General features: G+C 40.2%; 1 protein-coding gene across 3 annotated transcripts in view; it reads left to right on the top strand.

Annotated features, from left to right (window-relative positions):
- Nucleotides 1-294: 294 nt before the first annotated feature.
- Nucleotides 295-16,091, top strand: part of MMAA (metabolism of cobalamin associated A) — a 37,886-nt gene continuing 22,089 nt past the window's right edge. For 2 of the 3 annotated variants that reach the window (XM_064267547.1, XM_064267545.1), the window contains exons 1-3: nucleotides 295-330; nucleotides 2,133-2,176; nucleotides 13,850-14,353. In XM_064267547.1, the coding sequence (XP_064123617.1) occupies nucleotides 13,909-14,353 (445 nt within the window). In that variant the 5' untranslated portion in view covers nucleotides 295-330; nucleotides 2,133-2,176; nucleotides 13,850-13,908. The remainder of the gene's footprint in view (nucleotides 331-2,132; nucleotides 2,177-13,849; nucleotides 14,354-16,091) is intronic. The other variant, XM_064267546.1, reaches the window with a different exon arrangement.

A 16,091-nucleotide genomic window follows, 5' to 3' on the forward strand; every position in this document is an offset into this window, starting at 1 on the left:
TATTTCTGAGCGTTGGAGGCGAAAGATCCAATCTGGACCTGCAGAAAGTAAAAGCAACCCCGAAGGCCGCATACCGCCCTCCCCGCTTCACTTTCGCGGGAACTTCCAAGTGCCCGGCTGACCTCCATGCCCGGCCGAAAGCCGGACTCTCACCGCAGCCACGTCTTCCGGGATCCTAGCCACGCCCCACGCCACCGCCAGCCCCCAGCCACACCCCTTAACCCGTGCGTCCGGCTGTCCGCGCTGCGCCTGCGCGCCTCCACGAGCGCGGGGCGGGGCGGACCAGGCGGAAGGGGCGGGGCGAAGCTGCCCTTCCGCGGCCTCAGGCGGGTGAGTATTGGGGGGCGGGAGCTGAGGGACGCGTTCTGTAGTTGGGGCCGCGCTCCCGCTTGGGTCGCGGGGGTGCGAAGGGGTAGTCTCGTTGTCGGGGGCGCCCTCTGCAGGATTGGGGTGGGGGAGGAAGAGGAGGATATTAAATAGATGATGTTGGGGGTGGTGCATAGTATGGGGACAGGCAAGTGTCGGCAAATGGGTTAAGAGGGAAAGTTCTTGTTTGGCTTTTCCCTAAAAAAGAAATGCCCTGTAAACAGTGTTTTAAATTTTCGTTACTTTGGGCAGGTTGATGAGCGGCTTTGGTAAGGAGACTCGTCCCTTGCCGCCCCCAAGCTCGGCAACTGGTTATTTTTAACCCCAGGCCGGGTTGGAAATGCACGGTAGTCCAGTGTTGTGTTGTTAGGTGCTGTCGTGTAGGTTCCGACTCATAGCGACCCTACAGGACAGAGTAGAACTGTCTCATAGGGTTTCCAAGGAGCGGCTGGCAGATCTGAACTATTGACCTTTTGGTTAGCAGCCGAGCTCTTAACCACTACACCACCAAGCCAATGTACACCAAAAAAACCAAACCTCCTGCCGTGGAGTCAATTCCAACTCATAGCAACCCTATAGGACAGAGTTAGAACTGCCCCATAGAGTTTCCAAGAAGCACCTGGCAGATTCGAACTGCCGACCCTTTGGTTGCAGCCATAGCACTTTACCACTATGCCACCAGGGTTTCCGAATCCAGTGTATGAAAGTATAAAAATACATGAGTATAATTCAAACTGGAAGCCACAAACAGTACCTCCAGGTTCTGTTATATACCGTGTTGGGGCAAGGGCTAGGTCACTTTCAACAGAGGACGTGCACTCATCAAATAGTATGTATTTCCGTATTTCCTCATTAGAAAATGAAAAGCAACCTAAGTCAAAATGATAGGATGGAATTTTTTTCTCATTTTATTACCTTAAGAGTAGTGTTGTATTACATATATTTTGGAAAAACAGAAATAAAAATTCTTCCAAGTAAGTAGAAAACTGAAAGTTTCCTGCAGGCTTGTTGTGTAGAATTCTTATTTTTGGATAGTCTACAAAGTCCAGAATATTCTTTTAAGTAGTAAACGCTTCATGTAGGTTTGTGTCCAAAGTGTCGTTAGGTCCTGTGAGTTCTTTTCTGACTCATCATGACCTGATGAACAACAGGATGAAACGCAGCCAGGTCCTGTGCTATCCTCACAATCCTTGCTGTTTGAGCCCATTGTTGCACCCACTATGTGTCAGTTAATCACATTGAGGGACTTCCTCTTTTTCATTGATTCCCTACTTTACAAATATGATATCCTTTTCCAGGGACTAGGCCCTCCTGATAACATGTCCAAGGTAGGTGAGATGAAATCTTGCTATCTTGGCTTCTAAGGGGCATTTTGGCCATACTTCCAAGACAGATTTGTTTGTTCTTGTGGCAGCCCATGGTATATTTAATATTCTTTGCCCATACCATAATTGAAAGGCATCTATTCTTCTTCGGTCTTTCCAATTCATTGTCCAGCTTTCACATGCATACGAGGCTCTTGGCTTGGGTCAGATGCACCTTAGTCCTCAAAGTGACATCTTTGCTTTTTAACACTTAACAGAGATCTTTTGCAGCAGATTTGCCCATATGCAATACAGCATTTGATTTCTTGACTGCTGCTTCCATGGGTGTGTAATTGTGGATCCAAGTAAAATGAAATCCTTGACAACTTCAGTATTTTCTCCCTGTATCATGATGTTGCTTATTGGTCCAGTCGTGAGAATTTTTGTTTCTTTTATATTAAGGTGTAATCCATACTGAAGGCCGCAGTCTTCTTCAATCTTCATCAGTAAGTACTTAAAGTCCTCTTCACTTTCAGCAAACAAGGTTGTGTCATCTGTAAATCACAGGTTGTTAGAATCTTCCTCCAATCCTGATGCAGCATTCTTCATCATACAGTCCAGCTTCTCTGATGATTTGCTCAGCATACAGATTGAATAAATATGGTGAAAGGATACAGCCCTGGCACATACCTTTCCTGATTTTAAGCCGCACAGTATCCCGTTGTTCTGTTCAAACAAACTGCCTCTTGGTCTATGTACAGGTTCCTCATGAGCACAATTAACTGTTCTGAAATTCCTATTCTTCGGAATGTTATCCATAATTTGTTGTGATTCACACAATCGAATGCCTTTGTGTAGTCAATAAAACACAGGTAAACATCTTTATTATATTCACTGCTTTCTGCCAGGATCTACCTGACATCAGCAACGATATCCCTCGTACCACATCCTCTTTTGAATCCTGCTTGAATTTCTGGCAGTTCCCTGTCTTTATACTGCTGCAACTGTTTTTGAATAATCGAGTGTAATTTTACTTGCATGTGATGTGAATGGAATTGTTAGATAATTTCCCCATTCCATTGGCTCCAAGTTCATCACTTACAAGTTCTACCTTCTACCAAACATTTGAACATAATTCAGACAGGTTCTTTGCCACTGCATAAAAAGCACAGCCCTTCCTCCCTTGTCCAATCACATGTTTATTATTTTCATTTAAAGCCTTACCAGAAGCACATTTAATGTTCACAATTCTAGCAGCACTCTGTTGCTGATCCCATATAAGACAGAGACTTTTCTCTATAGCTCTGCTCACTTCCTCAGAGCCCTTATCAGAGTCACTGTTGACATTCATAATTCTACCAACAGTTTCTTCAAGGCAATCTAGGCTTTTACTATTAGGTACCTTAAAACTTCCAGCTCTACCCATTACCCAATTCCAAAACCACTTCCACATTTTATGTATCTGTTACAGCAGCACCCCTCTTCTCGCTACCAAATTCTGTCTTAGTTATCTAGTACCGCTATAACAGAACTACCACAAATGGATGGCTTTAACAAACAGAAATTTATTTTCTCACAATTTAGGAGACTAGAAGCCAGAACTCAGAATGCCAACTCTAGAGGAAGGCTTTCTCTTTCTGTCTGCTCTGGAGGAAGCTCCTTGTCCCTTCAGCTTCTGCCCCTGCTTCCTGGGAGTACTGCATATGCCTCAGCATCTGTCTTACCCCATCTATCTCTATCCCCTCATTTGTTTAATCTCATATCGCAAGAGATTGACTCAAGATACACCCTACAGTAAACCTGCCTCATTAACCTAACAAAGACAACTCATTCCCAAATGGGATTATAACCACAGGCATAAACAAACAAACAAACCCCTTGCCATTGAGTCGATTCTGACTCATAGGACCCTATGGGATAGAGTAGAATTGCTCCATAGCATTTCCAAAGAGCAGGCTGGTGGATTTGAACTGCCAAACTTTTGGTTAGCAGCCAAGCTTTTAACCACTGCGCTACCAGGGCTCCAACCACAAGCATAGAGGTTAGGATTTACAACACATATTTTTGGGGGACACAATTGAATCTATGTCCAATATTGAATCTGTAACATAGGGTGTGGGAATTATTGGAGGAACTGGAGAAGAGTAAGGAGATCACATTCATGTTTCAAGATGAGTCTTGCTGTGAAGTCTGAGAGGAAGGGTTGGGGAGGAAGAAAGAAAAGTCCCTTACAGTTCATTAGCACCTGCTCAGTGCTGGTTCTGTGCCAGGCTGTCTCACACACACCATTTCATCTCATACTCATTGTGACCCTGATGTGTAGATCTTAGCGTTTCCATTTTGTAGATGAAGAAACTGACTATGAGAGACTGCCCAGGTCTAGGGTGGTAGCAATGGGAATCTAATGGTGATAAGATTTAGAAACATGGAAACTTCCCAAGCAGAAGAAAACCTAAAAGTAGAAATTGTAAAATCTGAGTCTTACTGGAAAAGTGATAAAAGGCGAAGTGGACAGAAAGCATTAGAGAATCCCTGCATGAATCCAGTGTGTGTTCTGTATTACTCTTATGTAACAGTGACCTATTTAAAACCTTGTTTAAAAGGCCACCCTACTCTACAAAAATTTCCTGAGATTATTAATTGAAAGGAGAAAGGAAAGCCTTCTGTGGGGGCAGTGGGAGATGGTAAAGAGATAAATGGCAGTTGACAGCTTCTCGTCAAGTCATGGTGATTAGAATGAGAAATGGAAACACATGGCCCACACTGCAGTGCCTCTGCATCGTGCTGCGACACAGACACTGACCTAATATATTGATTTTGGAAATCCTGTGTGCTTTTTCTTGCCAGAGTAGTTATTGAAATTGAGAATATTCATTGGATCAATTTCAAGACAAATACCCCAAGTCAGACTGGCTGCTGCTGAGCAAATTTTTAATGAAGGAAAACATCCATATATTGAAATCAGCCTTTGAAAAGAAAGCCCTGAAAATAAATATAAAATATATATATATATATATTTACTGTAAAATCTAGAAAAATGTATGTTTTCAAAACATTGATTAACTGACTAATCAGTGTAGTGGAATCATTGACCCATGCAAAATTACAGCATACGTTCATTCATTTCTTCTGTGAGCCATCATACACTGCGAATACAAAGATAACTCCCTGTCTAGAGAAAGACTGACATCTTAAAAAATGATCACAAAACTGTGATCAGCACTGTAATAGATTTGGCCAGTGCATGAAGGCAAGAGGAGGGAGTCGTGACTGGGGGTCGGAGAAAGGAGACCAGTGAACTATTAATAGAGGAGACTCTTGGTTCTTGAAGGCTGAGCAGGAATCTGTGAGATGATTAAAGGAGAGAAGAGCCTTCCAAACAAAGGAATATCAAGGACAATGGTCAAGGTGTATAAAAGAGTGTGACGTTTTCTGGGACCTTTGTGCAGATCAGAATAGAGCAATGTGGTAAAGGTGGGGGAGGAGAATGGATTAAGTTGGAGAGGTAGACAGGAGCACGCCTAGATAGTATGAAATGTTTATGTAATGGCTGTTTTCTTAGCTGGGTTGTAAACTTCACCAGCGTGTTACAAAGTGTGGCACAGTGTCTAGGATATAGTAGATTCTCAGTAAATATTTGTTGAATGAAAGGATGACTGAAATACAGAAAAAAAAATTTTTTTTTACCCTAAGGCAGAGGGAACCTTATAAATGTGTAAAGCAGAAGAGTAATATAATCAGATTTACATTTTATGAGGGTAAGTGGTGGTAAGGAAGATGAATTAATAATGGTTATAGAGGTGGCTGTAGTAGGTCAGAGTTTTTCAAGCTTAAGGTTATACCCATTGGTGGGTTGTAATCATCATTTTGAAAAATGGAATAGAATAGAAAAGACAGTATTAGAGTATCTAGCATGTAACAGCGGTAAGTATTGTTTTGTGAAACTTGTTTCAGTAATATGCATGTGTACTGAAGACTGGGATAGAAATGTGTTTCTTCCTAGGGACTGGATATACAATATATTTTTGAGGAAAACAAATGTTAATCTTAAAATGCTATTGTCCATGTGTACCTTCTTACAGGGGAGGGGACGCACTTACAGACCCACTTCAGTATTTTCACCTGCTTGACTATTAGGTTTTTTGTGACGTATTAATAAATTGACATCTGGTTTATTAAGAATGGAGGCCTGGTGGCACAGTCGTTAAGTGTTCGGCTGCTAACCAAAAGGTCAGCAGTTTGAATCCACCACCTGCTCCTTGGAAACCCTATGGGGCAGTTCCACTCTGTCGAATAGGGTCGCTATGAGTCGGAATTAGCTGATGGCAATGGGTTTTGTTTTGTTTTACTAAGAATGGCAGTGCTTTGAGGTATCTTACTGAATGTAGTAAATGCTACAGAACTTCTCTTGAATTTTGATAGTGCTCAGCTTACAAACTGTAGGATAAAACCAATACTTTCAGGAATCATGAAAATTAATTGAAACAGTTTGATTGGGTTATTGGCCAGGTTCTCTGATTTCTCGCCTTAAGAAAGCAGGGAAAGATAGCTTTGTTACGTGAGCTGGTGGGAATTCCTTCTTCCTACCTACGTGATATTGCCAGTTTAGCAGACTTAGTTTGTTCTGCCCTGTTGGCTTTTAGAAAATTTATGGGCTTCTTTAAAATCAGGTTGGTTGGATAAATTAGTGCATTTAAGTATATGATGAACTCACAGTTATCAGGTGTGAATTATTCTCTATGGAGTACAAAACAGATATTTAATTTGAAATGGTCCGCCCTGGCTCTGTCACCTAATACATTATTGGGATCTCCTACTGATAGATTATTTTTTCCTACTGATAAGGTTTGCAAGGCACTGTAACCTAATATTTCATTTTGGCTCACACACACAGAAAGTTAAAAAGATAAATAGCCTGCCATAATTATGGCATATTCAAATTTAAAGGGTTATTTATTTTCCTTTGTTTTGCCATGACGCCATGCCTCTTTTTTGTATAGAGCAGTCTAGAGTTGACACTATGGAGTTATGAAATCCAAAGTGTTTTCCAAGTGCCGTCACTAGTTCTGAGGCCTTGGTCACGCAACCTAATGTTGCCAAGCCTCACCTGGAACGGGATGTCATCTACTGTAGGATTGTTGTGAGGAAAGCTGAGGAAATGCATGCATAATGCCTTACACATAATAAGCGTTTTTCAGCGCTACTCTGCCATTACAGCCAAGAAGGTTTGGGGGCACCAAGAAATTAGCCCCCAGGCACAGTTTTGAAGGTGTCAAAACCTAGAATTATATACATCTGGATAGCATTTCGGTTTGGGCAAAAGAATGTTTAAAGTGGTATCAATTTCCTAGCTCTTTTCTTTTAAAGGCCTTTTAAGATTTGTATTGACATCAAAGGGCAGAGAACTTCACAATCCTACATTGTGATAAAGCCTGCAGCATGAAGTTTGTCAGATCGTTGGCATGAATTCCCTGAGAAAGACTGCAGTTAAATTTTTGTAAGAATTCACTGTTTTACATGTTAGAGCAATGTATGATACTGGTCATTAGCTCATTTTTATTCATCTCATTTATTTAGGGAGTGTTATTTGCTTGCATATTGTAAATGAGGCTCGTGTTACTGAATTTGGTTCTTTACAAACTTTCTGTTTTTCCGATTGGGGAGGTTGGTTAGATGTCAAAAAGTGCTTTGATTCAAAACAGGAAACTTAGAAGGCAGAATGTTTTTAGTAGAGGTTCTCAGATCACACAGGTTAAGATTGTTACTCAAATATAATGTATTCGATCAACGTAAGTATATATGCAGGGAGAGAGAGAGAGAGAGAGAAATTGATTGATTTTAAGAGACTGGCTGACGTAGCTGTGAGGGCTGGCAAGTCCAGAATCCAGAGGTCATAGAACAGGCTGGAAACTCTAGCAGTCTTGTGTCCAAAATGGGTGGGTCAGGTGGTGAGCTGGAAACTCCCACAGAATTTCTATTTATAGTCTTGTGTTTCTCCCTTGGGAAACCTCATTTTTTGCTCTTAAGGCCTTCACTTGACTAGAGGAGGCTGACCCACATTATGGACAGTAATCTGCTTTACTTAAGGTCAACTGATTTAATGTTAATCACATGTAAATACCTTTATAGCAATATCTAGACTAGTGTTTGACCAACTGGGCACCATAGCCCAGCTAAGTTGACACATAAAATTGGCTAACACAGTCCATCTCCTGTCTACATGGCACCTATACATATCTCCTTAAACCATATTCATCTCCAAATAAAGACAATAGCAAAGTCGTACTTCTGCCTACCATGATACAACTATCCTTTGTATAACTGAAAACGCACTGACACTTTCCCCAGGAAAGGATACAAAGTCTTTCGGTCATGTTTATTCTTCTCTTTGATATCCTGTAACTTAAATACTGTGAAGTAAAGTTAGTACATCTTATGTTATATGATAAGGGAATAAGAGAGGGAAGAAAGCAAAAATATTTGAGATTATATAAATATATGTATTATATGTAGTTGGTTGGCTGCTGTCAAGTTGGCTCCAACTCATGGTGACCCCATGTAAGACAGAGTAGAACAACTCCATAGGCTTTTTTTTTTTCCCTGAATTTTATTTATTTTGTGGTTGTCATTGAGAATATACACAGCAAAACATACACAAAGTCAACAGCTTCTACACGTACAGTTTGGTAACATGGATTACATTCTTCAGGTTACGCAGCTATTCTCACCCTCCTTTTCTGGGTTGTTCCTCCCTATCCCCTATCCCCACAGGTTCCTGTCTAATCTTTCAAACTCCATAGGGTTTTCTTGGCTGTAGTCTTTACAGAAGCAGTTCACCAGACCTTTCTTCCATGGGGCTGCTGAGTGGGTTGGAACTGTCAATCTTTTAGGTTAACAACCAATCACAAACTGCTTATACCAAACACACACGTATTTATACCTACACACACACACACACAAACATATTCATAAAAAATAAGGAAGAATAAATTGGTATAAAATTACACAACTGACCATTTCTCCTTCCAAGCAAAATGAACAACCAAGTGCAGTGCTTGAAGTTCTGCCCACTGCGGGGATTTTACTTCATCTCAAGGGGAGAGTAGTTATCTGCAGAGAATGACAGGGCTTTGCTTCAAAATCCTAAGGGCCTGCACTGTGATTTACCTATAGGGGCCTATCAAAGACTCCAAATACATCTCTATTGGCCGCTGACAACCCTAGCACCATTGGATTAGCTGGGTCATATGACCCAAGTGACAGAGCGGCTTACACGGCACCCTGGACCTGTTACAGAGTCTTCTCTCGTTCTGGGCCCCACTCAAAACTAACAGCTTTTCAGTTCGCTTGGTAAATGAGATAGAACAGTGAAGGTGTATTACTGGTCTTGCCAACTGAAACCAAATGCTTCTAGTGGCCTTTACTAACAGGAAATCACTACAGGATGGGTTCAGGGATCCACTGGACCCACTGTGAGATGGATCTGAGCTAGAACTCTATTAATAACTTGCCCTCCATATGCCTCCTACTCTGACCGGTGGACCACAGTCATGTTTTGCGTCTCCTGGGATTAGTGTCTGTTCAGAGCCAGTGTCTAGTAATTCCCTAAAAGTCTGATTACTTCCTTTTCCCCAGTGAACAGTCACTCTGGTGAAAGGTTGTAGATCCTTTGGGGGAAGACTGGGAGAAAGATTAATAGTATACATTTTTGGCAGTGTAGTGGGGTCCTTCCTCAAAGGGACCTGGCCTCCCCCTCATTCAAGAGATTGTGGGTTTGTAACTGGCTCAAGTCTTGGAATTGATTGAGGGGTCATGATTCTCTGTTTCAATGATTCACTGTTCACTTGATCTAGAACTCTTCTGCTTATTCAGACCAAGTAAATGTTTAGTATGCTTCCCATCTGTTTCATTTCTAGGGACACAGTGACCAACTTGCTAATACCATAGGTGTCTGCAAGTCAGGCTATTCTGATTACCTTTTTGTTTCTGATTACCTCTCTGTTACAATAACCATGCCCACCTTGTCATTGGTGCTTACGTGCTGCAACTTGGCCCCTGCCACCTTGGAATCCAATTATGTCCATTACATTTAGGTTCCTACTGTAATATCTGACCTCCAGAGAAGAGGGATCACAGAGCTTTTCACAGATGCTACAGCTCCCCTCACAAATTTATTCCTCGCAGTCACGTTAAAAGGTGTGTTATCTTGACACTCCAAGGGTAGATAGGCAGGTCTTAACATGATACATCCACTCTAACGTTCCAGTTTCCCTGAGCCTTTGGATACCTTCCTCTATAGTATACCAAGATAGTTCTGGCATTTCAACTTCATTTAGTATAGGCAACCTTTTGGTCCATGTTCCAGCCATCAAACCAAACTGTTAAGAGCCCTTCCTAACCCTTTGAGTTAATACATTGAATCCCAAATCTGCTTAATAGACCCATATCAATAAATTCGGCTGGATCTAACTTTATGTTCCTTTCACCATTATCCCACACCCTTAATATCTATCCCCACACTTATTCCCTGGATTTCTGTCTGTGTAAATTTTAAAAATGTTCTTTTGGAGTGTAGTGTACCGCCTCAGGGATCACACGTTGTACCTCACCTTTCCGGGCCTACTTTATTTATTTATTTATTTTTTCCTTTCTCTCAATATATCACTTTGCTCTTTTTTGAACAAAGCTTGTTTGGTGATAAGAGGTAGTCATGGTAACACTTGTTAATTAAAGAGCATATTTTAAATAGTTCTAATTTTCTCCTTGACTACATATGACAACAACTCCCTTATGGGCGAACAGGACTAGATTTAGAAATAGGGATCTTCTGTATCTTTGCCAGCATTCCCTCTTTTCTTTGGCTTCTCCTAATACCACCACCATCACTGTATAATGAAAACTTTTCTTACTCTCTTTGGGAGGTGAGGAGAGCTACTAATATGTTTCTCTTTTAGCCGAAGGACTTCTCTTTTATTCTAAAAATTTGTTAAGAAGGAATTCTGTAGTCAGAAGACCTGGGTGTAAGTTCTGGCTCTGCCAGTGGCTGACTCTGGTCACCTACCTCTCTCACTCTTCGTTTCCTATTCCAAGGGAAAAATAATTACTGTCCTACTGTCCTTACGGAATTGTTTAGGAGAATAAAGTATTTGAACTCTAGAGTGCCAGGCAATTGAGGAATAAAAAAAGTTCAGAACAGCAGCTTTTTTTGAGCAATTGCAATGAGCCAGGCTCCTTGTCAAGCTTTGAGTATTCTAACATGGACAGAAATGTCTTGAATCTGGCTTCTTTTTTCCATCCCTTAATGCCTTGCCTAAGTTCAAGTCCTTATTTCTTGTTTGACTCTTTGCTGGGGTTTCCTAAACTGGGGCTTGTGTTACCAGGGTCTCAATACTCTTGACCAGCTTCTTGAGTTTTCTCCTAAAAAACAAAGTTGATTATGCCACTCACCTCCATCAAAGTCTCTGCCATTTCCCCACTGCCAACAAGACACACTCTAGCCCATTGGCTTCATAACTTGGCCTCAGTTTACATCCCGGTCCAGCCACATCTGCTTTCACTAGTGCCATATACCGCAGGCTTCTCCCTCATTGAACTTCTCAATCTTTTCTGGTATGACTGGGAAAACAACAAATCCCAACCCTGCCTTTGCACATTTAAATCCTCAGCCTGGAAAGCCTGCCTCTTACTTCTTCAACTTATCCATTAAGACCAGACCTGACATTGACTCTTCCATGTTTTGTCCCTTCCACTTCCCAAGAAGAGTTAGTTCCTGTAATCTTTTGTATTCCTATAGCATTTTGTTCTTTCCTTGGACATGGTGTTTATTATTCTTTGAATTCTTGAACTGCCAGGATTATATTATACAGGATAAAATAATGAGGCAGTCCACCTAAGAAGGTATAGTGTGTTGAATGAGGGGACAAAAAGATATGTCCACATTCTAATCCCCAGGACCTGTGAATATAATCGTATTTGGACAAAGCATCTTTACAGATGTAATTAAGTTAAAGATCTCAAGATGAGTTCATCCTGGATTATTCCAGCAACCTCCAAATCCAATGAAACACACAGAGAAGAGGAGAAGGCCATGTGAAGACGAGACAGAGATTGGAGTTATATAGCCACGAGTCAAGGAGGGTGCTGGGAGGGGCGAGGAAGGATTCTCTCTAGAGCCTTCAGGAGGAGTGCGGCCCTGCTGACACCTTGGTTTTGGAATTCTGGCTCCCAGAACTGTGAGATTATAAATTGTTCATGTTTTAAGCTGCCATGTTTGTGGTAATTTGTTACAGCAGCCCTAGGAGACTATATAGACCAATGACTGGAACATAATAAAATGTCATTGTCATCACCATCAATACCGTTACCATCATCACTATTATTCTTATGACCTAGCGTGAGACCTGGAAAGTAGGATGCGCTCAGAAGATAGTGGTTGAATGAAAATACAGTTCTTGCCTATGAGCTTCTGGTATAGTGTTGGTGGCAGTGGTGCTGATGAGAGGAGTGCGCTTGAAGATGGCATTAGGAGAGCTTCCAAAGTAGATTCCCTCATAGTTTTTATGTTTTGTTCTAGATGTCATTTTGTGTGTTTGGGGGTAGGGGGTATGGATTTTTTAAATTGTTTTTTAGAAAAAAAATTTATACCTTTTTAATACATTGTCCTTTTAGCATAAGACTAATTTTGTAAAAGTCTTCAAAAACTGTGGAAGTCATAAAGTCCAAAAAACAAATAGTAAAAAAAATTTTCAAAGTTGTCTGGAAAACTGATGAGCAATTACAGTTTTAACAACAACAAAAAATCTTGACATATTTTTACTCTTTTCTTGTTAGTGTATTTATTAGCTAAAATTAATTTCATGCTGATTGGCCTTGAAGTACCATTTAGAGAAGTAGCTTAGAGCAATAATTTATTTTATTGTAGCTATGAAGTACTTGAAACCAAAATTTACAAATAATCATAAATCCATACTGGGTATTTAAAAAAAAAAACCATTACCATCAAGTTGATTCCAACTCATAGCAACCCTACAGGACAGAGTAAAACTGCCCCATAAAGTTTCCAAGGAGCCACTAGTGCATTCAGACTGCCGACCTTTTATATGTGTATTTGTCTGTAAATTTTAGCGTGCTGCAGGAAGCTAGATCTGTGACTTAATTATTACTAGTATTTTGTAAATTGGTGTTATAATAAGAGCTAATGTTGGTTGCGCTCTTATTATTTGTTGTATTGGGTACTATTCCGAGCCTTTTACATGAGTTAATTCATTTAGTTCTCACAGTCACCCTATTAGAGAGATACTCTTGTTATCTACCGTTTATTCAAGTGGAAACTGAGGCGCAGAGTGGTTAAGTAACTTGCCCAAGATCATTACAGCTAAGTGGCAGAGACTCATGGTGGCCGTTGCTGGAAACCTCTGCAGTATCCTGACGCTCAGTGCTCCGTGATACCATTAGAAGTGGAGAATGTCAGTAAATCTAAGTGAAGGATCCTCATCTGATTCCACAGTACTTCAAACTTCAGTGTGGTTACCTACGAAATTCTGGTGAATGGGACTGGGGATACGCCTCTTCAGTAAGCACCTAGGTGGTTCTCGTCATACCCTGAGATACACTACACGGCCCTCATGACTCACTTCACATGGAGGTTTTTTCTGATTGTTGTTTGCTTTAGCGAGGCCATTCTTTGCGTGTGTCTGTGGTCCTGGGGAAGTGTTAGTACCAATATGTATCTAAACTTATGCCTCAAGTACCCACACAACTAATGAATAAAAGCCAACACCAGAGAAATTGTTTTAAAACCCTTTGAATGAGTTTCAGAATAGAGTATATCTGACCTGAGGAAATAGTTAAGATGAATTTAAGGTCTATGTACAGAAGAAAATAAGCAAGATGTAAAATTTCTACCTGAATGAAGTTTTTTATTTAGGAGAACATTTTAATTTAAATTGCACTTTTACAGTGCAGTAGTAGTTCCATGTCTTGGGTTACGTTGAATATTAACTGTGGCCAAGAAGGGAGTCTTTCTTTAGTAAGAAAATTTTTTTATTGAACTACCATTTGTCCAAGAACCCTGAATACGTGTGTTTTGATAGACGGGAAAATATTATACTTAAAATTTACTGCTTAAGTATCTTAGTTGTGTATTGAACTGGTAAAAAATACGTTTTTCTTTCTTCTAGGGAGGTTACAAACCACATTGCGCCCAAAACTCCCAGTGTTTTCTTCGGACACAAACGACATGAATATTCCTGTGCTGCTACAACACTCTTACCAGCATCTCCTAAAAGGCCTTTTACGAACACCTTTCCGACGTTACCACTTCACCTTTCCCTCAAGTCCTTATCTTGGATCAGGAATCTTGTGTACTCAGCCATTTAGTTCTCTTGGATTCCATCATACAAAGTGGTTGCTGCTGTCAAATGGTGTAAAGAGAAAATTATGTGTACAAACAACCTTAAAGGAACACACAGAAGGACTTTCTGATAAAGAACAAAGATTTGTGGATAAACTTTACACCGGTTTAATCCAAGGACAAAGGGCCTGCTTAGCAGAGGCCATAACGCTTATAGAATCAACTCACAACAGGAAAAAAGAGTTGGCCCAGGTGCTTCTTCAGAAAGTATTAGCCTACCACAGAGAACAAGAACAATTAAATAAAGGGAAACCGTTAGCATTTCGAGTGGGTCAGTTTTTTTTTTTCTGTCACTCTGTCCAGTAAATATTACTTTAAATTTTCTCATCTTTTAAATAATTCTAGTTTGCCATCTAATGGGGAATTTTTTTTCATTTTCGAATGTTTGCATGAGTTTTAAATGCCTTTTCTTTGTAAAACATTAGTCTTGTTATGTTAAAAACAAAAACAAAAAACCATGACCATTTGAACCAAATATTTTAAGAGAAGAATATTTCTATTTTGGTGAGACTGTTGCTGTGGTTCCCAGGATGGAAAGATGCATAGGAAGAACTATTAATCAGTTTACTCATTATTTTTTGTAGTTTCTACTTAATAGCCTGCAGTAAATTTCTTATTTTTGTGGTTATATCAGCTACCATTATCCTTATCACTTTTCAAAATTTTATTCTTAGGTATTTCATTAGTCTTTCTATAGGCAAATCTCACTTCTTTCAAATACTTTCTATTAAGTATAAGAAACTCTGAGAGTTGTTCTAAACCCAGCCATCTCTATACCAAAATGTATTTTAAAGGAGAGACAATATCCACCTCCTCTCTTGTCTAAAAACATTGTATGGTCATTTGATTTCTTGAAAAATTGACTTGTTTCTTTAATTGTAAATCAGTTGTTTACATTTTTGGAATCCAGCATTTTAAAACAATTTATATATATTTGACCAGTGGGAATTAATAAGTCAGTTTGGGACTTATTAATTGAATGAGAGCTTTTCATGATCCCAACTCAGTAATTTGAACCAACCTTCCTGCTTTTTTTCCTGCTAGAGGGAACTTGAAATGGTAGACAAAGTGCAGAAATTTTATGGGGAATGAGTAAATACATTAAAAACTAACTGGCATTACATTCCCAGTAAAAAAAAAAAAAAAAAAACCCAGTGCCGTCAAGTCAATTCTGACTTATAGCGACCCTATATTTCTGTATTTTTATTTCAGGTTATTGGTGACACCTGCTGCCCTTGAGTTGATTCCCACTCATAGCAACCCTATAGAACAGAGCAAAACTGCCCCACAGGGTTTCCAAGGAGCAGATGGCGGATTCGAACTGCCAGCCTTTTGGTTAGCAGCCAAGCTCTTAATCACTGTGCCACCAGGGCTCCTTATTGGTTGATGAGCTATTTTTGAAATTATCTTTCAAGTGTTTATACCCTGTCACCCTAAAAACTATGGGGTTTTATTCGTAATACAGGGACTAAAACCTCATAGTTTTTAGGGTGACAGGGTATAAATGCTTGAAAGATAATTTCAAAAATAACCCATCAAGCAATATTTGTACTGGTCCACATTTTCCGTGCGTATTATTGTTCTGCCCCCACTGATGGGCACTTGAGCTCTTTTTGAGAACATTACATTGGGCAATATATAAATACATGCATACACACATATATGTATTCATTCTTTATGTGTCTAGACAGGCGCCCTGCTGGCACAGTGGTTAAGAGCTATGGCCTCTGACCAAAAGGTTGGCAGTTCGAGTTCACCAGTTGCCCCTTGGAAACCCTATGGGGCAGTTCTACTCTGTCCTATAAGGTCGCTATGAGTCAGAATCGACTCGACAGCAATGGGAAAAAGACAGAACAACAAACTCCCCAAGAGAAATTCTAGTTATGACAAAGTATTTATTTATCAGGTGTTAGGAAATCTTTGAAAATGTCCCAGAAATGTTTAGGGTCAGGCAGCCTCTAATTGCTAGCTGAGCTTGGGCTCATTGAAAGAAAGGGAATTCTTGGGGC

The sequence above is a fragment of the Loxodonta africana genome, chromosome 13 (genome assembly GCF_030014295.1).
Source record: "Loxodonta africana isolate mLoxAfr1 chromosome 13, mLoxAfr1.hap2, whole genome shotgun sequence".
NCBI lineage: Eukaryota > Metazoa > Chordata > Mammalia > Proboscidea > Elephantidae > Loxodonta > Loxodonta africana.